The sequence below is a fragment of the Phaenicophaeus curvirostris genome, chromosome 6 (assembly GCF_032191515.1).
Source record: "Phaenicophaeus curvirostris isolate KB17595 chromosome 6, BPBGC_Pcur_1.0, whole genome shotgun sequence".
NCBI lineage: Eukaryota > Metazoa > Chordata > Aves > Cuculiformes > Cuculidae > Phaenicophaeus > Phaenicophaeus curvirostris.
This window is the reverse complement of record NC_091397.1, coordinates 46594682-46616626: the sequence shown is the minus strand read 5'-3', so window position 1 is coordinate 46616626 and position 21945 is coordinate 46594682. Positions and strand designations below refer to the sequence as shown.

The 21945-nt window shown below is 37.5% G+C and overlaps 1 protein-coding gene across 5 annotated transcripts in view; it reads right to left on the bottom strand.

Annotated features, from left to right (window-relative positions):
- Positions 1–307: 307 nt before the first annotated feature.
- Positions 308–21945, bottom strand: part of RBMS3 (RNA binding motif single stranded interacting protein 3) — a 614750-nt gene continuing 593112 nt past the window's right edge. For 3 of the 5 annotated variants that reach the window (XM_069860070.1, XM_069860068.1, XM_069860067.1), the window contains 4 exons: positions 8536–8616; positions 5878–6005; positions 3729–3792; positions 308–2108 (listed from right to left, as the gene is read on the bottom strand). In XM_069860070.1, coding sequence (XP_069716171.1) covers positions 3747–3792; positions 5878–6005; positions 8536–8616 — 255 coding nt within the window. In that variant the 3' untranslated portion in view covers positions 308–2108; positions 3729–3746. Of the gene's footprint in view, positions 2109–3728; positions 3793–5873; positions 6006–8535; positions 8617–21945 lie in introns of those variants that run through there. The other 2 variants (XM_069860072.1, XM_069860069.1) reach the window with 1 other exon arrangement.

Genomic DNA, 21945 nt, shown 5'->3' with positions numbered 1-21945 from the left:
TGACCCAATATATATGTTTTCATTTCATTTTTTTTTAATTGATACCCTGTCTCTAATGAAGCTCCCCCTTCTTTTCTGGACAGAGGAAAGCTTAATAATGTTTGGTTTAATTTTTCATATAGATATACATGTATGTATATATTTAAATGCTGCTTCTCTTCTGCCTCCTTAAGGAAAAAAATCATCTTTTGACTTGCTTCTCACCTTATTTGTTTGTTTGTTTGTAAAAAAGTAAGGGCCGTAATCAAGATTACTTTATGGAAAACAAGTGTCATTCCTAAAACAGGTTTCAGTGGGTTCTATTTAATTAGTGTCTTTTTTTTTTGCCTCATCATACTAATTACTGATTGTCAGCCAACACATTAAGACAACAGAAATCATAGCAGAGAAGAGTAATTTTTATCTTCCTGCCTGCATGACAATACTAAGTAATTTTCAACACTTCTGCTTGTATGGGAGAGCTAAAATGAGAACAAAGATCAAGTTTGCTTTCTCTTGCATCTAACTGGCGATTCAAACACATCACTGAAAAACAAACAAAGAATTAAGGTGGCTATGCATGCTGGACGATGGCAAAGACTGAGGTGAAGAAATGAATCTGTGGTAGGTCGGAATTCAGAAGGAAGACTGTTGTTTCAGTAGAAATACCAAATATCAGGCAGTTTAACAGAAAAAACTCATAAAAATTAAAGCCCACCTGGACAGATTAGTTGGTAACCCACTTCCTCTTGCTTTGGGATTTTCTCCAAAGCACACCATCAACAAGCTTCCCATACCAACTATTCTGAAATTTCCACAATAAACATATGCAGTATGTAAAACACCAGTGGAAGATAGTTTAAACAAACAAGAAAGTAAGAACTGGTCCGGCCATGTAGGTCAAATAAAGATAAAAAAAGAAAAAAAACCTCTATCTTCTGGACTGCGTTAGGGTGTCACTTCATCTTTGGTATAAAATAGGCCATCCATAGGCTGCATTTGTTCACAACTAGGAAAGACTACAGAAATTGTCAACAATTTCTTCTATCTATTGCTTTTTTTTGCACTTTTTTGACCATAAGCTCCTATCTACTTAAGTTTTTTTTAATGCTCTTAAGCTAGGTTTTTGCAATGTGACAAGCAAAGCAGACTAAAAACTTCTTAAAGCTCATAAAAAAGACTGCAGATAAAAAGCACTAATGCTTTTGCTAGCGATCACGCTTTGTAAATAAAAAAATCTGCATTCTGCAAGAAAAAAACCCTGCATTCTCTACAATGCAGCAAGTTTTTTTCTCAATTCAATAACTTTACTGTAAAATGCTTTAGCCTTCTAGAATTTTTTCTGTCAACACTTAAGACAAAGTTCATAAAAGTCCCAGCATTGTTCCAATCCTTTCAGTTGCCACAGTTCCTTTATCATCAACTTTTCTTCAAAAGAAGAAAATCATTTTCTTTTAAACTGTACAGTTTGTTTTTTGTTCACCCCAAAAACTCAGTCTATTAAACTTCTGCACCAGCACCGGTGTGAGCAGTTTCAATTCATTCTCGGGTTTTCTAACAAGACGTTGACAGCTTGCCTTGAGAGCCTTTGACGTCCTTAAAATTAAGGCAATTAAGATTCGAGATAAACCTTACCTAAACATTTCTTTAAAAAAAAAACAAACAAAAACCAAAAACTCAAAAAACACTCTAGATTTAAAACAAGAGGAAAATTAAAACGAGAGAGAAAAAGAGTAGCTTAATTATTGAGGAAGACAATTGGTTTTCATCTCAACTTGCTCCCTCTTGACATCATCAGTTTTTCTGTTAAAAAAAAAAAAAATCTAGCTACACCTCCAGGTAAATTCTGAATTCAAATGTTCGTCCAGATGAAATGTCAACCCAGACTTTTTCCTCTGGGCTTTTTCTTTAGGTAAAAAAAAAATAGCAAAAATAAAATTGTCAGACTACATGACGGAACCATTTGCACAGCACATAAAAACACTGTTTTGTTTTCATTGGGAAAGGTAGAAAAAAAAAAAAGCATTCATTTGACGCCTGTGCAAACTGGAAGCCAACTTCTTGTTCAGTGAAATTTCTCCATTCAAGGCAAAGATTTCAGACCGACATTCTTCAGTCCTTTTTATTGTCTGTAAAAACAATTGAATTGAAGTGGTCATTAAGTCAAAACAACTTTGAAATAGGTTCCTCTCCTTTTTTTTCCACCCAGTTCCCTTTAAAAGTTATCCAAGCTAAACTAACTTTGCAGCTGCTTAAATATGATACCACCACTAAGCGGAAAATAGTCAGACAGAAATAGGGAACTCCAGCTTTAGGGATGATAACACATCCTAAGCAGATGAATTTACTCTGATTAATGCTATGCTTAATGGGAAGCCTAACTACACTGAAATAAAATGAATATGTGGCTTAACACTGTGCAAATATTTCAAAACTAATACAATAAAAGAGTGAATGTTTTCATAATAATAATTGGCACTATTTATTTTGGATGCTAATAATAAAATGAAGGATAAAGTTACGATAAAAGAATACATCCAGTTTGCTAAAACGAACACACATTTTCTGATGGCAAGAACAGTTAGACTGCGGAGCAGTCTGTTTAATGAGCTGGTTATTGCAAATTAATTAGAAACATTCAAGATAATATTAATTGAGAAAATATAAATTTTGATCATATATTAGTTTTTAAAATTAGCACAGAGAATTAGCTAAACTATCAATCTTCTTCTTAGACAATATTACTCTCATTTTGCAGTTTTGAGGTCATCTAAAGTTATGTCACATCAAGCTTGTCTTAGCAAGACTATAGGACATCTTTGGGAAGACGTAGAAATGACGTATAAATGCTGTTTCATGTCTAGGGCTATCAGTAAGGGTTAGCTATTGCTTATTCTACAGCCCTCAAAACCTGCATGGAGAAAAATTCTTTTCAAACCAAAGTTCAGCAGAACAAAATCCAGCACCTTTCATTTTGAAAGCTTTAATGTATTTCTTTTGCTTAGTTTAAAATTAATTTTAGTATTAGGAGTTAAATTGTGAAGCATGTTGATGACATAACATGTGCCACAGAACTATTTCTCTGGTATGGTATACATAAAGCTAACCTCAATTTTAAATATTATCAAAGGACTTTTTCATTGTGTGAAGCCTGAAAGTAAATATTTACGTGTAAAGCAAGAATTAATTATTTTCTTAGGGTTTTCTATGCATAACTTCTGGTAGGAGTATTCAAGTTGGATGCTTACTGCCTGCCTCTTTTGGATCAACTGGCCACCATATGCTGAAAGACCAATTCCACTGAAGGCTCACAGCACACACTCTCTAGTCCAACCTAGCCTAACAAAAGGCTCCAGAAAAATGTAATTCTTTCCACATTTAAAATCAGAGTGTGCTATGCAGCAGAGTTTTGTTTAGGCTACACTTTTCAAGGATCTCCCATTTATCTCCACTTCATATATTTTACACTTCTATGTGCAAAATTTAAGATTTAAAAGCAAGGGAGCCCGGGACTAAAATAATTAAGGTGATTTCCTCATAGAGTTGAGTCCTCTGTTCAGAAAACAAGGTCTCTTTCTCCTATATTGCTACAAAATAAGTAGGCAGCTTTTTGACATGAAGTTATAATTTCTGAACATCTATGGGTGGGATCCTCAACTGCAGCAGCCAGCATATTAAATAAAAGAATGTGTATGCTGATTAAAAAAGTGGAACTTAAATTTTAAGTCTCGTGGTTTATTTTTACTTACAAAGAGAGTACAGAGTCCTTATACCACCCAGTTCATTCTGAGTACATTGCCTCTCCTTCGTTGCCTGCAATTTCATGATTGTTGCAAAGAAAATAAATATAATGAAATACACTGTTATAACTTTTCTCCTGACTGATCAACTCTTATGAAATAATTTTTTATAGTGTCTGCCTTTTCCTTGGCTTATATCTGACAAAATCATTGTCTGGTCATGTTAATTACTTCCTCACATCTCCCTTTGAAAACAGCTGCTGTATATTGGGCATGATGCTTGCTATTAATAAATACACCCTTCAAAGAATAGATTAATAAAATTATATTTTAATTGCAAAATGAATTCACTTGGCTTTATATTTAAAGGTTACTGATATATTCTGTCAGAAGTTGTTTTTTTGAGAGAGAGATTGTGTATAGTTCAGATTGTTTCTACAGCTTCCCACGCTTTGCATTTCTGCCTGTAACTGGCAGATACAAATAGAGGGCACATTTCAGAAAAAAAATATTGAAAGAATCATAATGAAAAAAAAATCAGTAGTGAGTCTGCCTGTGTAATTAAAAAAGAAAGAAATTCTCTGGATATAAACGCTAGTGCCATTAGAAGTGTATCCCTCACTGCAAAAACATAGTGACTGACAAAGAAAGATGAGGGAACTCATTCTTTGAGAAGGTGGGAATTCACCACACTGGCAAGAAACACAGCGCCCATTTCAATAAAGAATTATAATGTAGTTTCCTCCTATGTGGGAAAAATGACAGAATTTGCTGCTCACAGCTACCTTGTGAGTGCTTCTGAACCTAAGACCTTCTGCTTTGAGACTTAAGCAACTGGGAAGTGGAACAGGGAAATGGTCAGATCCGAACTCCTACAGGACACAGTCATTAAAACAAGCCAACAGGACAGTAAGGTCACATATATTTCTCTCTTTGTCCATTATATTCTGTAAATATTTTGCTGTCATTTACAGGTGATAGAAAGACTGACAGCTAGAAGGGATACACATATGTAGACTGTCTCTCCAATTGGATGCACCAACAAAACCTTGTGATCAGTTGCTTTTGCAATCTGTACATATAGACAAATATTGGCATAAGAAATAGCGAGGTCTTAACTTTTATGGCAGTCAAAAAAGGGACATTGTGTGATCTGAAACCATTTGTTTTTCATAAGCTAGACAAATAAATGCATCTTCCACCTCCAGAGGTCAAAACCGAATAAAGCAATTGACAGATTGGCATAATGCTAATCTTTCCTATACCAGCTGATGTCTTATACTTCTATAAGCACTATGTCGTGATTCATTGACTGACATATCTAACATATTTCTTGCCTGACTACTTGCCTACTTCCTTCCTCAAGTTAAAAAATGTGTAACTCTCTTTTCACAGCGATGCTGGTGTTCAATATACATGTATTAATAAAGGACTGGGTTTGGGCTCCTTCCTACAATCTGTCCAACATTGATTGGTTTTGGAAGTACTCTGTCGCTAAGTAACCTTCCCTCTGTGAGGATCAGTTTTATTGTAGCAAAGAGAAGGAGTGTTTGAGGATTACTCTGAAGATGAAGGGACTCCTCAGGATTTCTAGATTTACCTATCAGCGTTTAAATTTTGAATATTCTAACGTATTCCATGGGAAGCAAACATAGGGAGCAGAAGACAACAGAAAGACAGCAGTTCTTCTCCCTGTCATAACCACTGCCACCTCCACTCAGTGTCTGCATAGCACCAGTTTTTCACAGTCACAAATACCAACTTGGGGCAATTGCTTCACTAGCTACACTTTGAGAAAGAAACCTTTACACAGGCACCATGCAAATATTTTTACCACTGCAAAATTTAAGCCCCCTTTTTAACCTCTGACACCAAGTCCTGCTTTAGCCCAGATGATGCTTGTTAAGGCAGTTGTTGAGATCCCTTTGAGTCCAGAAAAACAGCAGAAAGCTTAACATCGCAGGCAGGAACTCAAGGACATTTTGCCAAGGCAAGGCCATCAGCCAAAACCTTTTGCTAATTATACTGCTATATATCAATAATTTATCTGAACATAATGGAGCTATTCAGAATTTATATTGCAAAAATGGGGAGCAGAATTTGGTCCACTCTTATCAAGAAACAAACCCTTCTGATAATAAAGCATATGCCTACTTACTTAGACTGTTGGTAAGAATATGCAGGTGCATGTTCACTGGATGTTTCCACTGTCATCTGTTGCTGTTGACCACTGGCTTCCTGTGATGAAGACGCTACTGTCTGTGGAGAAGTATCAGCAACAACACCCTAGGGAATCAAATGAGAGCATGAAAAGCTTACTCATTTTAGTAACTGCAGTGAATTACGTAAAAGGGCTCAGTACCAGCTCACCAGTCCCATATTTCTCTAGAGATCAAGAAAGCTTGACATAGCAGAACCACATACTGGCACAACAAACTCCATCAGTTTTAGAGAGTTAATCCAGCAACAAGAAGCTTCCTTAGTCTACCAGTCCTTGTAGTGCTTGCTTTCACAGGCTGCAGTGGAAAATATGTCAGCCTTCAAGGGTGGTTACCTGCCTATTCAAAGCCAGAGGCAAAATTCCTGACCAGCGGAGTCTGGATTTTACTTGTTGTCTTTTTCATAACATATGTATAGCTCTTCTGATTTTTCACTTCCTTCTCTCAACTTCACAGTGAATTTATATTTATTTTGTTTTCTTTGCAATGTGATATAAACAGAATCTAAGCTTCCCCACTCTTTGCTCTACTGCACATCCAACAGAATTTTAGCTACCTTAGAAAATATTGCCCTCCTCTACACACTGCTTTTATTCATGTTCCCTTCAAAAATAAACCTACTTCACACTAAAGACTTTAATCTGTTAAGTCAAAACTCAAATGAAGTTTTGTTTTCTTTATATTCACAAAAAAAGATAAATAAACCACAAAATATTATATGTATGAATTCAACATTTTCCACTGTTTCTTATCCTATTTAGACAGTCCGAATAATATTATTTTTAAGTATTTTTGTACGGTTTCAAAATAAGTTATGTTTTCTTTACTTTCCTCTCATGCTTGCTGTGTTGGTCACGTGAATAGCACTAGCAGGTCTCTTCAAGAATCATGCTTTATTACTGTATTGCACACAACAGAGCCAGAAGAGGGAGCACAAAGCCAAAGCAGTTGCTTTGTTTTTATTTGTCTCATGTAAACAACAGGTAGTTTATTTTAAATTATCTGTTAGGAATAACAGTTAATTTTTTCAGAAATTCTTCATATCTACTGCTTAACAGACTGTCAGTATTATCTTTTCTGTCTACTTCCTTGTCTTTACCCTTCTTCTTTAGTCCATCTTGAGACTGTAAGATCTCTGGGGCAGAGAATGGTTTTCTGGCCTTTGCTTGTAAAGCATGGAGCATAGTGGAGTCCTGGTTCATGATAAATGAATACAGATAAACAGTGACAATAATTGTCAAGACAGGCTGTATATGCAGGTAATTTTTTTAGTATTATAATAGATAAGTATGAAATCATGTTACCTTAGCAGACGTGAATGGGTGAGTCATAGGGAGGAGGGCTCAGGAAGAATTACCTTAATTTCTCATTTGCACTGGTCAGCACAGTACACAGCCAGTACTGCTGTATGAATCACTCTCCATCCCACCATCTCCTTTTAGTTCATATTTGTGTCTGCCCAGTTTGACAGCTAAGACTGGCAATCAAAAAGAGGCACCCACAGCCCATTTATAAGCAAACAAGATGTAGGGCAAAATTATCCCATGGCAAAAAAAGACTAAAACACAGCCAACTCAGTATGACAGAACAGTAGCAGCCTTTCCTGTGAGACCTCATTCGGGAACCTCAGTAATAGCAAAGAATTGGCAGAAACCAGGATTAGTCCACTTGATTTGGATGGAGCCATGCTATCAGTACTACTAACTCAGCACCCTCAGAGCACAGAGCAGCAATAGCATAAACTCCAAAGCCCACTCTGAAGACAGAAGCACAGAAACTCTAGTGCTCCTTGCATTACCCCAGAGTAGGGGAGAACTTATTAGTAGAAGAGGGTATCACGGAAGAGCACACCGGGAAGAGAATGCCAAGGCTCCCACCTCTCGCTGTGCTCAGAAGCCCTTATGAAGCTTCACAGAAGTGGAGACCAGGCTGACGCTCTCCTGGCAGCTTGTGGTCTACAGGGTTGAGTAAATACTTATTCACTAGACTGTCATCAGTATGACTCAGCCCCAAGAAGGGAGGGTGCGACTCTTTCCTCAAGGATGAAAAGCACTCAGTCAGTGCAGCACCCTCCATGTCTCTATATACAAGGCTTCCATTGCTCAATCACATTTTCTGGTGGCTAAATTTTTCAGCAATTACCTATACTTGCTAAGGACCACATCAAACCCTCTTGCAATGTTCTCTTCTTGGCATGGCTTTTGGATTTGTGGTTTGCTTACTGGGTTTGTTTTCCTGTCTCTCCCCATCTCCCTCCCAAATACATGAGGAAAAAAATAATCACAATCACTCATGTTTTATTCCATCTCCTGCTGTACAACAAAACAAATGCAAACCAAGAATACTTGCAAACAGGGTTTTTTGGGGGTTTTGTTTTGTTTTGGTTTTTTTTAAAAAAAAGAGGGGGTGGGAGGGGAACAAAAGAAAACAAGAAAGACAGAAAAGAAAAACAGAAAGAATTATACAGTCCTAATTTTAAAAGCTGGAAGCTTGCAGCCACCAAGTGTCTTTAGGTCCCTTTTAAACAGATGCAAGGAGGCATAAGTCAGAGCTCTGCTACCCTTTCATTCTACTTTCATGGATGGAGATACACTTACTTCAATAGGGACAGCTGTTGGAGGCACAGGAGTGTACTGGGGAATGTAGGTCCCTTGCATAGGTGCAGCAGCAGTCATGTACTAGAACAAACCAAATGCAAATGAACATTAGAAAACCACAACCAAGATCTGTAAAACCATATGACACTGTTTCAATTTCCTGTTCAGAGTTTGTTGGATAGTATACAGCCTGTTATTTCCTTTAATTAAGAATGTTAAGCAGTGGTAGGAATTATCTGGCAATTAAAAATCATAATCTTGAACTTCAAAGTCAGGTCATACCTGAATATAGGCAACAGTAAACAACTTGTGGATAGATTCAGATCGTTCATATGGTTTCTAAAGTTGAGAGACTCCTACTTGCATTATACTCGCAAAAAAAACCCAGGAGAGATAGGATAGCAGCATATATATAGTGGTCACAGACACAAAACGAGTCTGAACAATCTTTTGGAATCTTATTGATCTTATCTAATGATGCCTACAAAAAATGAAGCATGATATTTGACAGGTTTATTCCAGTCTATATTTAAACGTGTCAATAACACAATTGAGTTTACAGGGATACATAGATGCAGGGAGGTGCAATTCAAGACAGGAAAAACAAAGGAAGTGAAAGATATATCTGGGAGTGTCTCCTTTTGTACACAGAATACCTAGCTAAACTCTTATGGCTTCTTCTTAATATCCAGGGATCTTTTCTATGCATTTTGAAGCTTCTGCAAATTATTATTATAGCAACACTTTGTACTACTTCTCTAAAATACTGCCTCTCCCAACCACTACAAGGCAATCTTTTTAAAAATTCATGAGTGCATATGAATTTTGCCATTTGTATGGCACTAATCTCTTTACAGGACTTGTTAAAAAAGCTCTTGAACTGAACGCAACAGATATTGTTCAAATCTTCAAGTAGACTATCAAAATTAAGTCACCAGATCTATATGTACTTTTCCTTCTACTATCCAGTCCTATATGCATGTCTTCACTCACAAGAATCTCAAAATGTGCCCAATCCCACAAGTGACTGTAAGACACTTCCACTACACATTATCTTCAAAGACACAGCAAATATCTGAATCAGCCCAGAACGTATTTGATGAATTTTAAAATGAGTTAAATATAGCTTTGCTTCCTGGCAGAGCTAGGAATTGCATGCAAGATTTTATTCTCCTGTTTAGAGAAAAATTTACATTTAAAGCACTCTCTCACCTCAGTTCTAAACTAACTGGATGGTTTGATATGCCCATCACTAACATGCATTATGAAATTGCATAGAGAGGTGCAGACTCTGCAGCAATGCTAGAGAAAGGCATGGGAATGAGAATGGCATATTTGAGAATCCCTCAGCCAAATTCTGAAGTCTTCATTCAAGTAGAAGAAAAAAAAATTACTTAAATGAAACTGTTTTCTATAGGGGGAAAAAAAAAGGAACATAAGGGGGACAGAATGCAGACTTGTAATATGAGTAGCATATTGTGTTGAAAATCATTACAATATTTTTGCTAAAATTCACAGTATTTTTCTTAACTTGAGCAAAGAGACAGGAGTGTCCTCAGTGTCTGTGTGCCTGTATAAGGCCATGCTTTTCTGCAGCTCCTTTTTCTTCTTCTTCAGAAAGCGAATTGAATTCAATAGTTATTTTATGAATGCTAACCCACCAAAGACATTAGGCCAATCCCTATTGTGCCCAGTTCAGTCAGGCTATTCTCCTACCTTATGGATTAGGAACTAATGAGAATGTTACAGCAGGGTGTTCCAGACCTGCTTCCACTTTATTCATTCTGCTTTGTAATGTTGCTGTCACATGTTGGGATGACATCTGCTGCGTAGCACTGTTCTAAGTGTGTCAATATTCCACATTAACCTGAAGAACTTCTTACAGTTCTGTAAAGACTTACAAGGGTTTTAAATACCTAGGCAGGCTAGCTTCACTCAGACAAAAATAAAAGAATTTTAATTATAACTGTTAATTTAAAGAATAAAGTGGCCACATTCAACTTAAACTTCCTCAGAGATTTCCCCTGGACCAAGCAGATCAGTGCAAAAAATCTTACAAGAGGCAGTTGCCTGCCTTACCTTATATACAAACACATATGAGTTTTAATACACAGATACCAAATTATTCATCTGCCTTTTATTCAGATCACTCCATTTTTTGCAGAATTCTTTGGCATTAAGTAACAACTTAGCGTAATGACTTAGTAACTTCTGTAGCGTAACAACTTAAACTGGGAATGAACTAGTGTCTCTGCTGACTCTGTATGCGCCGCTCTAGATAGTTCATGCATTCTTTTATTCTGTCACTATTGTTTTCCTCTTGAGGCAGATGCTGAACTTACTTGCCCAACTACTTCACTCTGCTTCCTTCACTACAACATAATCTCAAGGGGAAATTTTTCTGTTGACTTGAATTTACTGGTGGCTGTGGCCAACCCCTGCTTGCTCTGGTCTTCCAGATGCTCATATCTCCCATTACTCTCCCACTTCAAATTTTTTTTTGCATGAATTTTAACTGAGTGCAGTCAAGCAGCAGATGATTTACAGTGCTAGAGACCAAAGCCATTTGCCATACTCCCTGAAGAACTGTAGGAATAAGACTTCTACCCTGTGTACAGCGTATTCTGCTTATTTAAATGTCCTTTGTAATGATGGTTAATTTATTTAGAGCTCTATAATTAAAATAAATTATGTGGACCAAATTAGTTCAACCAATGGCATAAATGAAGTCACAGTTTTTGTGGTAAAGAATTTGGTCCTAGCAAAAGTTAGCCAAGGCTGAGACAGCACTTTAGTTTAGTTTGTTTACTAACAGTATAATGAAAAAGGAGCACAGATTAATTTGTGTTATAACTGACATTAGCTCAATCAAATTTGCAAGCATTTCTTTCCCTTATGAACTACATAATACTAGTTCTCTGATCTCACAGGATAAATACATTGAAGATTACACAGTGCAAAGGCATAATGTCAGTTGCAATACTTAACATCAATGGCTTTGGATAATGCAAGAATTCCTGTCATGAATATTCACAGTTGGTTACTAGCAGGAAGCTTCCTGAACATTGCTTTTCAGTAGCTTCCATACCCTGCACACACTGAGCCCACTGGAGTCTATGTCCTTCCCTGGGTCCCCCAGGCTATTTAATGAAAATATGTGCTCCGGATGGGTTAGAGTGAGGAAGGTGAGAGGTGGAAAAGAGCTTCAGAAAGAAATGTGAGATTTAGAAGAAAAGTTAAACATTTTGTATCTACTCTGCTCAGAACCAAGCAGGATGAAGATTTTTCTCTAAGGACCTCCCACAGCTGGGTGATGCAGCTCAACGGGGACACAGGTCCTTAGATGCACATAGTCCACTTATGGCTTCCCATCTACCTCAAGAAACTAACATAACTTGGAAGTAGGCAGATGGCAAGTAAAGAAGGCATTTATGGTCAGATGACCATCATTGAGATTTATTTTCTCCATGAACCACACTCAGTCACTGAAGTTGTTTATCCCCATGTACATATTTAAGAGACAGCATAACTTACACGCTCTGCAATACGAAACTAATTCTACTACATGTCAGCACTGTAGTCACTGAAATAAGATAATTTGAAATACTGAAATCCATTCTTTCTTTGTCATATTTTCCTATCAGGATTAAAGATTCTTGAGCTGCATGTGATCAGTCATTTAACAAAGCATGCGCAAGGCAGAAGAAAACACTGTTCATTCTTCCACAGTTGTACAAGCTTGGTGGCTCTAAAACTAGAAACTGCTTAGTTCTGACTATTTTTTTTCTTCATAAAGCACACAGAATGTATGTTCTCAGCACTGAGGATGTGCAGTATTATAATAGAATGCATGCTTTACAAAGTCTGATTGCTTAATTCAGACTGCACTTTTCAGGGCACCAATTTAGCCTGTATGTTGCATTAACAATTCTCCTCATACCTTGTCCAATGGGATTTTTGTTTTTACATTTTTGAAACTGTTTAAGTATGTGAAAAAAATATATAGCTAGAAAATGAGACAGTAATAATATACACTTATATTACCCTCTGTGACTACAAAGAGTTAAATGAAAAGAGGTAACAAATGAGGAGGTGGGAGAGGGGACAAAATTAAAGTGTGAGAAGGATAATGTTTAATTCAGAGACCAACATCAGTTCTTACAGACCTGCAAATAGTGGGGCATCCCAGCCTGGCTCCACCAAGGCTTCTGGTAAAGCCTGCAGGAAACACTAAACCCATAAAGGTGGCAGACAAAGGGAAGAGAAAAAAAAGAGGAAAGCAGCTGCCTGTACCAGGCAGAGTGAGGGAGCATGTTGTAAGATGATAAGTTTCACCCATCAAAGATAGAGGTGAGTGACCTGCAGGGAATTTTCAGGAGCTTTTAAATTGAGACAATGGTACAGGTAATATCCACATTGTCCTGATAAGCCTCTGGCCCGCCTTTCTTTGGTCTAGCTTAATGCAGAGTCAGGCAAGTGCCTAAAAGCTGAAATACATAGCAAACAACTCTTAGAAAGGCTGTTAGTTACTGAATTTCAGCTGAGACTGTGCCTGAAAGAGTGAGTACCTCTTGCAAGACTGAACAATTTCATTTACGCTGCCAGAAGACTTTGGCCACAAAATTTGTTTAAACTCTGAAGGTTAGTATTAACAGAAGTACAAGAAACAATCCTAAAGTACAATTCTATGTGTAGATCTAGTTGCCTATACAATAAGACATCTGTTATTAGAAGGCAACTACTGGATACACAGTCATTCTCTTGGCCACTATGAGTATTGTGAGATTTTACAGAGTGATAATGGTTAATAACCTGTTCAATGTTGAATAAGTTTCCCGGTATAAAGAAAATCAGAAAGAATTTACAAAATCAGACATCAACATATAAGTCTGGTGTAGATTTGGAAACCTTGAGCAACACTTACTCAGAAATAGTAGGCTTACTAAGGACAAGGGGCAATGTGCAAGGAATAAATGTCAAAGAAGAAACCTTTTATAAAATCAATGTGTAAAAGTTATTTCTGGAGTTTTGCCTTCTTTTTCCATAAATGTGTATGTGTTGAAAGAAACAAAGATCACTTGCCTTACTTCATCAACATACATGCTCCAGAGAAAGCAGAGAGCCTTTTCAGTAAAGGTAAGAGCCAAATTGCAGAATCCTTGTACTAGTATATGCTACTAAGCATTTATAACACAACAGCCTGCTGAAGGGAGATTAAATGGGACATCTTATGTGAGTGAATGCTAACCCACGTATCTCAAATGAGCAAGGATTCCAGAGTCTGGTCTTCAGTGACTATTTGTGGTTTTGTACCACTGCATGAGCTATAGCGCAGTGATAATGACTTAGCTTTTTAGGATTCTCAGAATTAATGCCAGGGTTTGTTTGTGTTTTTTAAAACCATCTGAGAAGTCTAGACACTGCATCACTAACAGAATTATGTGAAAACATTTGCATTGCTGGAAAACTAAGGGAAATGAGACTGTTGGCAGGATTTACTTTTATCATCAGTTTTTTTCTTTCCATGAAGGAAACCTGCCTTCCCACTTTCAAATCTCTTTCTCTGCAAAGAACAAAAATTGCATCTCTCTCTGACCATTGTGAAGTGGTTATAACTTTAATGAAATATAGAATAAAACTGTTGCTTTTTTGTCCCTGGCTCCACCTTCTCATTTCAAAATACCCTGTTCTCCAAGAGAAAAGAACATTGTCTTGCTGTGTTTTCTTATTCCATAGTCTAGCATGGTGATGTAGGAACCTAGGAAGAGAAAAAGACCATCTAGTTCATCAGCCCCAGTGGCAGTTCAATGAAATGCAATATCCAGCTGCCACAGTTTTTCTTTTAAACTTCAAATATCTTTTGCTACCCAGAAGCATTCTCATTTTCCAGCTCAATCCTGTAATTATTCAATGGCTGTTATTAATCTTAGTTCTTCCCAATTAAAGAATGTGAGAATAAATGATATGGAGTTTTTGCATATATTATAATATTTTTGCTAATAATTACCAGCCTGGCCTAAAATATAATAATATAACGGTATTTTACTACACAATTACCATAGCCCTATCAAGAATAGTACTGTCATTCAAGAGAATCCCATCACTGGGCCACTGCATTCATTGTTCAGGCAGAGAATAGAAATCTTTACAAGATTTAACCTTCCTTCCCTGCTGCTCAGTAATACAAAGGTATTTAGGAACACCAGCTATCACTTCCTTTTCAACCTTCCTAATGAGATGTTACCTAACTCTGAGCAAGTTAAATGAAGATAGAAGGAATAATAACTTCAAGAACTATATTTACAAACTAATCTCCTTTTCTCTTTAGGAGTTCCAAGCATCCTTCACAAATCCCTACCTATGGAAATCAGAGTAATACAAAGGTATAAAAGAAACAGTGCAGATGAGCTAAACCCCCCACAGCTAACAGGTCTATTCTTTATTTCAGAAATTCAGGCCTGTTACTAAAGCTGAACGATCAGGACTAATCAGATAAAGACTATTTAGAGAAAACAAATGTGAGAACAGTCAGATCACCACATACAGCTGTGCACCCTGCTCTCACTAGCATACAAAATCTTGTGTTTGTAAAAACTGTAGAAAATGCAAACAGCACTCCAGGAATGTCTGTAGAAACAGATAAATAAAACACTAGCTCATTTGTTTTAACCACTTTTTGGAATCTAAAGGCCTAATGTCTGAAAAGGGTGAAAAAGGGAGGAAAAGCCATTAGTATGTGAAAATTAAGTTCACATTTTGGTTCTATTTTCCATTAAAGGCAAGTGAAACTTCTTACAGGAATACTTCTTCATTACAAGTTGTTCATGTTATGCTTATCAGTTTATACATAGCTATGGAGACCTTGACCTCAGGGTGCCAGTGATCCTTACAGCCCATGTCAGTGCACCTAGGTCCTTGATATTTTTACTCGTCTTCCTTGTGACAAAGCACAAGGCAGGCAGGACCCATGTGTAGGCAAGGATCCATGGAGGCTGTACAGAAATGTAGACTGATTCTCCATGTACAGCTGTGTACATGAATAGCCTCAAGATGAGCATACTGCTTATTTGCGTAATTCTAATAATGTCATGGGCCTGATGAATACATTTGCAAGAATGCAAGACTACTCCTATGCCTAAAATAAACACCAAGACTCTACATTTTGTTGTACTTTTAATTAATTCTTCAGTTCTTATCCATTTCCCTACAAAAGGGGTATTATTTTTAATGCCCTCTATGCACCTATTTTGTGAATGTACATTATGAGATCTCTGGGGTGATTTTTTGAGCATGTGTTAGTGCATGATTTATTACAGACTGTCCTTTCTGCAGCAACCTGTATAAAACCAGGGTATAGTGACTATATCACAACAAAAAGAGTATACTGCATCAGTCTCGGTCAGCCAGGGTCAGTAATCACTGAGATTCTGTCACATTTATATTGTTCTTTCAGATCCTGTATCCTGAACAATAAAAGGATGATGGAGGAGAATTATAACTGCTTCTTATGACAGAAAAATTCCCTATGCACCCCCTCGGCTGGAAATTCTCAGGAATTTCCATCTGAATACAATTCTTTCAATTAGTCGCTGATGAATGGCTGCTAGTAAGATGAAGGAAGACTGATCTCTCCATTTTAATATTTTCAACGTGAGTAAATAAATAAATGTGTCAGTGAAACTCTAAACACATAAGCACATTAAGCTATTATTAATAACATATCCATTTATATGAAAAAATAATTGCTTTCCAGATGTAAACATGTCTTCTAGAGGGTACTAAATCTCCATGAATTTGAAGAGTTTAAAGAGAAGCAGGCTGCTGTGTGCAAATGTCCATACTGTATGAATGAGGTTGTTGTTAAAACAACAAGAAAACCACTTAGACTTGTTAAATAACAGCTGCTCATCAATCACATACACCTTCCATTTGTTGTTTCAGACTGGACATGAGTGGCTATCTCACGGGCAAACTGTCCAAGAATGAAGCAGATGAAAGCAGGGATGATTACAAGCTTAAAAAAAAAAAGGCACAGTAGAAACACAAAAAGTCACCTGAATATTAGTATCTCTAATTATCCTAGAAACAGGAGAAATTTAACCGCCTCCTGCATGGAAGATGGAGGTGGGAGGGAGAAAAAAGAAAAGAAACAAATAAATCACAAAACTTCGTAAAAAAATGACTGCCCACAAGTACCCTACACCTAGAGATGAAGAACTTGCCAATTCAGTATACAAAAATTAGCATGTATATATCACCTCTGGTTCCTGTTGGGGCTTACACTGGAAGCTAACAGTGGCACTAGGGATGCCTTAAGAGCTTGCCTTCATTTATTAGTGGTGAAGATGCAAGTCCAGGTTTAGTCAGAGGGAAACACATGTTCCTTATGCTTAAGGATGCAAGGAAAATCAACCTGCTCTCAGGTATGTGTGGCCAAGGGTCCTGCAAAACATGCACTTGGAGTTTCAAGGCTGCTCAACACAGAGTTAGGGTTTTTGAGATGGGAGTTTGCAAGCCCTAAGGCCACGGTGGGTCTTGAGTGAAGCTCTGGGATGTCTTTGCCTCTTCCTGTACATCCAGGAACTGGCAGTCCCTGTTCAGTCTTCAAGTCCATGTTCTGCTTTTCTTCCAGGACAATCACGCCAACTTGCTTGCCCAAAGCAACATTCTTGGGGTTTTCTGACATGGCTTCCGGGACTAATCTGGTCCTCAGTAAGCAGATCTGTAAGACAACTCATGAGGAGATCTGGAAGCTTGCCCAAAGCATCGGACATGGTGGGGCTGCTCTGGAGCATGAAATCCTGGGAGTGCTTTGCAGCTGCTGCCTGAAAACTGACATGGAGCAGGACAGCAACTGAATTTAAACCAGTTGGCAGCTGTCAAGGTCTTGCAGAGTACACTTTGTATTGGAAACACCGTGTGCCATTGCTTACGAAAACTAATTTTTCCTTGGAATTTCTGGCTCAAGGGAGAATCTTTCTGTTTTGTTTTGAGTTTTTAAAAGATGAATCAGAATGAAACCAAATTTCATAAGATGGATTTCCCACAAATGGAAAAGCATGGGCGTTGGTCAGCCAGCTTTCCCTCTGTCTGTAACTTGGGCAAAAGGATCAGCCGTGTTTATATTTGGAAAGAGAGGTGGGTAACAGAGAATACTAATCTTTAATGGCTGGTGGTAACTTCAGCATATTTAAAGGATTATGTTTTAAAATAATTCAGCGTGAAATATTGCTTCTTACTAGCATATGAAGTGGTCTGTTAAAGTCTTTAAATATATTTACATGATCATTACATGATCACTCTACTGATAGAGTCTGACTGAGCAAGAATATTACAGAGCCTGCCCATAAGTATGTTAATAATGAACTGTGTGTGGATCTCTGAGGCACATCACTGCATCAGCTCCAGGGCTGCATAATGAAAGGAGAGACCTTGTCCTATAGCATCATGCTGGCTTAGTGGACTGAACTATATTGCCATGTCATGAGCTTGTCTACTATATGAAGAGTTGCTTACAGTGTTGAACCCCTAAACTTGTCTTGTAGTAAAATTTAAGAGAAATTCTCCCACTTTGTCATTGTTTCATTCAAATAAGAGGAAAGTTACCAGAAAGTGAAAAGAAACCAAACCGCAAAAGAACAAAACAGAAACAGAAAGAAGAAGATTAAAAGGCCAACACTTCCAAAAAAGTCATCCCTCCTTGCCTTGAGTCTTGCTTTTTTTTTCCATCTAGTAACTAATTCCATTCCAAAGCTGTACTAAAGAGGTCCCTTTAGAACAACTCCCATTGTTGACTCCTGCAAGTCGTCCACACTGATTCACCATACTGGTTTCTTTACCATGTACTGGGCCAGTCTATTTTGTTGAGAAAGTGTGATCAGCATAGCTGACGAACTATAAGCGAAGCAGGCAAGAATGGTAGCTTGATACTTCAGCTCTGAATCTCACTTTGTGCAGCTGAGCAACTTAAGACCTAGAAAACCGGATGTGTATTTTAAAAAAAAGAAAACAAAAAGAAAAGTGCAAGTACTCATTTGCTATAAGACATTATTTAATACAGCTTTATGGATGTGCTTAGTACTTATTTTCCCAGGAATCACATTAGCAATGCTTGAGGGGGCCAGTAAAACAGATGTGTTTTAGTGCTGGCAGAACAGCAGCATTCCAAGGCTGTTCTTCGTATTCTTTCAGTGGTAGCTTTCCAAAGGAGACAGAATCAGCTCATACACATTCCAATTACACACAATTACCAATCGGTACAGATTTGGGCTTTAACACCCTCTTACAATTCTAGACAGTATAAGCACAAATATTGGTGTATGAATTTTAATATTTTTAGGGCTAATAAAGTCCAGGCCAAGTGAAAAGCAATTCACTGCAGTGGGGAAAAAGCCCTCTTAATCAGTCTTGTCCTCACTGTCAGTGTACTGATTGTAAATAGTTTTAGACAGGGCTAAAAAAAGCATAGCAGCTGTCTCAGGTAAATGCTTGATAGATGAATATCCTGTAATGGTTTTCCTTGTTGCATTTTTTCAGGTTAGCACATTCTGTGAAAAATTAAAAACAAAGCAAAATATAAGAAAAACTTCCTCCCCTCCCTTTAATACTGATAGGAGATGGAATATGAGAATAATCATCCAGGAAGGGAATCAACACTGGGGGAGACACTAATACATCTACAAATACCCATATTTCCTCCTTATGAATGCCCTTTATATGACAGAGCTGTCCAAACAGCACTTAAGGAGCAACAGAAAAATGTTTGACAGACAGGCGTGATAAGTTATGGCTCAAAATGTTTGCTTGCCAGACAGAAAGGGTGACTATTTTTTTTTTCTTTTCTTTTTTTTTTTTTAAACTGAAAATCCTTTAAGGTAAACTCAATCCATGTCTGCTGGCACACAGCCATTTTTCTATAAGCTCATATTACAATGCTGTATTTCTAATGGATTGGGTATGGTGCTTTTCCATTTTGCTAATGAGAAAAGCTAAAGGCCATTACTTGTTCTGATTAAGATCCCAAGGGAAGAAATGTGATGTGTATATTACCAGGCTATACGTAAAGGAAGTATGTGGCATTTCTAATCAATCAGATGAAGGGTAGACAGAAAAAGTCTTATCCTGCAACTGCAGAAGAAGATATAGGGGGAAAGAAACCATAGAAAGTGTCTTTAAAAGGTGACTTACAGGAATCAGTTATAATGATATTAGTATGATCAATGACTATGGTTACTATCTGGGAAGGATGTAATTACCAAAATGAAAACTTTCAAATGGGAAGTCTGATCAAGGGCAGAGGTACTGTCATATTTCTCAAAGCCCTGTCAGCTTTCATCCAGGCAATGTATTACCGTGTCCCTCATGAGCATTACCACACCACCAGGTTGAGCTGTGCTTTCCTGGGATGGGTGCAGACCAAGGAAGTGAGGGGTTCTGAAACTCTGAATCCAGCAAAAAAAAAAGGCTAAGGTCTTGGCTTCAAGATGAGGAAAGGCAAGGTTGGGAAAAGGGAAAATATAAAAGAGAAAACTCCCAGGCAGGACTGGCTTTAAGGAAAGTTTTGCAGTGATATGCATTTAAAAATCGTTTAAATAGAAAAGAAAAAAATGTTGTAGACCAGTGAGTAATGGAGATCAAACAAAAAAATGTACCAAGAGATACACTGCTCAATTTGCAGAAGGATACTCTGCAGTATTGACTGAAATGTTTCAATATGCAATTTCTTTACGTTTAATCCTGATTGCATAGAATTATATCTGGCTGAATTACAAAGTTTTGAGACATTTTTTCATTCCTTTTTAAATGGCTGCATATTTACAGCTCAAAAATGCTACAAGATAAGTGCTCCAAATGGGAAATGAAATAAATAGAGTTTGGATATGGGTGTTCTAAGAGAAGACAAGATCTTGTGAATATGCCATAATGCACAGTCAGAACTGCAGACATATTTTTAATAATATATTAATTTCACAGAAAATTATAAATCACTGCTAAGCATTAAAACTGACAAAAAATTCTAACATACTACTCAAATGAAATTCCATGTGACAGATTAATGAAATACTACTGTAAATGATGGCAACACCGTAACAAGTGATAAGACCAACAGGAGAGACAGTGTCATGTACTCTCCCAGACCTGTATTAGGGCATCTGGTTTCCTCTAAGAGACACCACTGCTTCTTTAGAGGTACTTGGGAATGTTTCGGATAGATCCACCTGGGAGCCGAAGAAAAAAGCCCCATCTGCTTTTAAAGAGCAGTCACATGAAACACTGGGACTGTGGATTCGTAAAACATCTTCAACCCTTCCTTTCACCAGAAGGCAATTCTGAGAGAAAATATTCTCTTAAATGTCACTGGTGACAAAGCATGTATGCCACATACAGAGTTAGGGGGAAAAAAAAAAAAAAAAAGAATCACAGCTGAGAAAGCCCATCTACAGCTACCAAACTGAAATTCAATCATCTTTAGCTTTCCTTAATGGTGTTTATCCAAAAAAAAAAAAGAGAAAACTACACAGGCCCTAACAGGAGTTTTCAGTGAACTCTTCTGATCCCTCTGCTTCACTGATGCGAAAAGGAACAAATGCTGCACAAATGCACCTCATCCTGTACAGACAAGCAAGTAGGATGGGGGAGAACAGCCTGGCCTCTTCTAAACACCGCAGCCCAGTCAGAGAATTGTTCTTCTCAGGAGGATATTGCAAAGTATCTATTTCTAGGCCAGGTTGTTCTTTCTGGTTCTATGATACACTTCTGGCTTTGGCACACAAATGCTCCCTTTCTGCTTTCCTTTTATAAGCAAAAAAAAAAAAAAAAAAGATGACATGCATGACAGATTTTCTTTCCCAGGAATATTACAATGATGACAAAGTGGCCATTTTCCCATCAAATAAATTTACAGGAAAACATTTAAAACTAGGATTTTGCATGATTTACCTTACAAATAAGGATTGCTGCTGACATAGGAGTGTTACACTGAACTCCCAAGCATCACTCCTAAAACACAAATTAGCAGAGTTAACTTTCAGAAGATGTAAAACTGGCTATTCCTGAAGCTGAATAAAGACATTTGCAAACTCCTCTCACTTAAGTGACTGATGTCAGGGACGATGAATCTAATCCTATGGTGGGGGCTGGAGGCGGGGGTGAGGGTGGTCTGCCAGTCTGTCCAGCCATAATATCTCCTAATAGCCTTGAAGAAATTGTAATTGTGAAATGAAACAGCATCTGCTTAACTATCATCCTAGCCTCAGGACTAGAACTTTGTCCATGTTATGAAGGATCATGAGAAAGACTACGCAGAGTGTGAAGATAAAAATGGAGTGAGATTAATACCATTAAATAAAACCACCAAGACACAGCTGTCCATACTGCTGGTGAGCTCAAGGAGATATAAACGTCTAAATG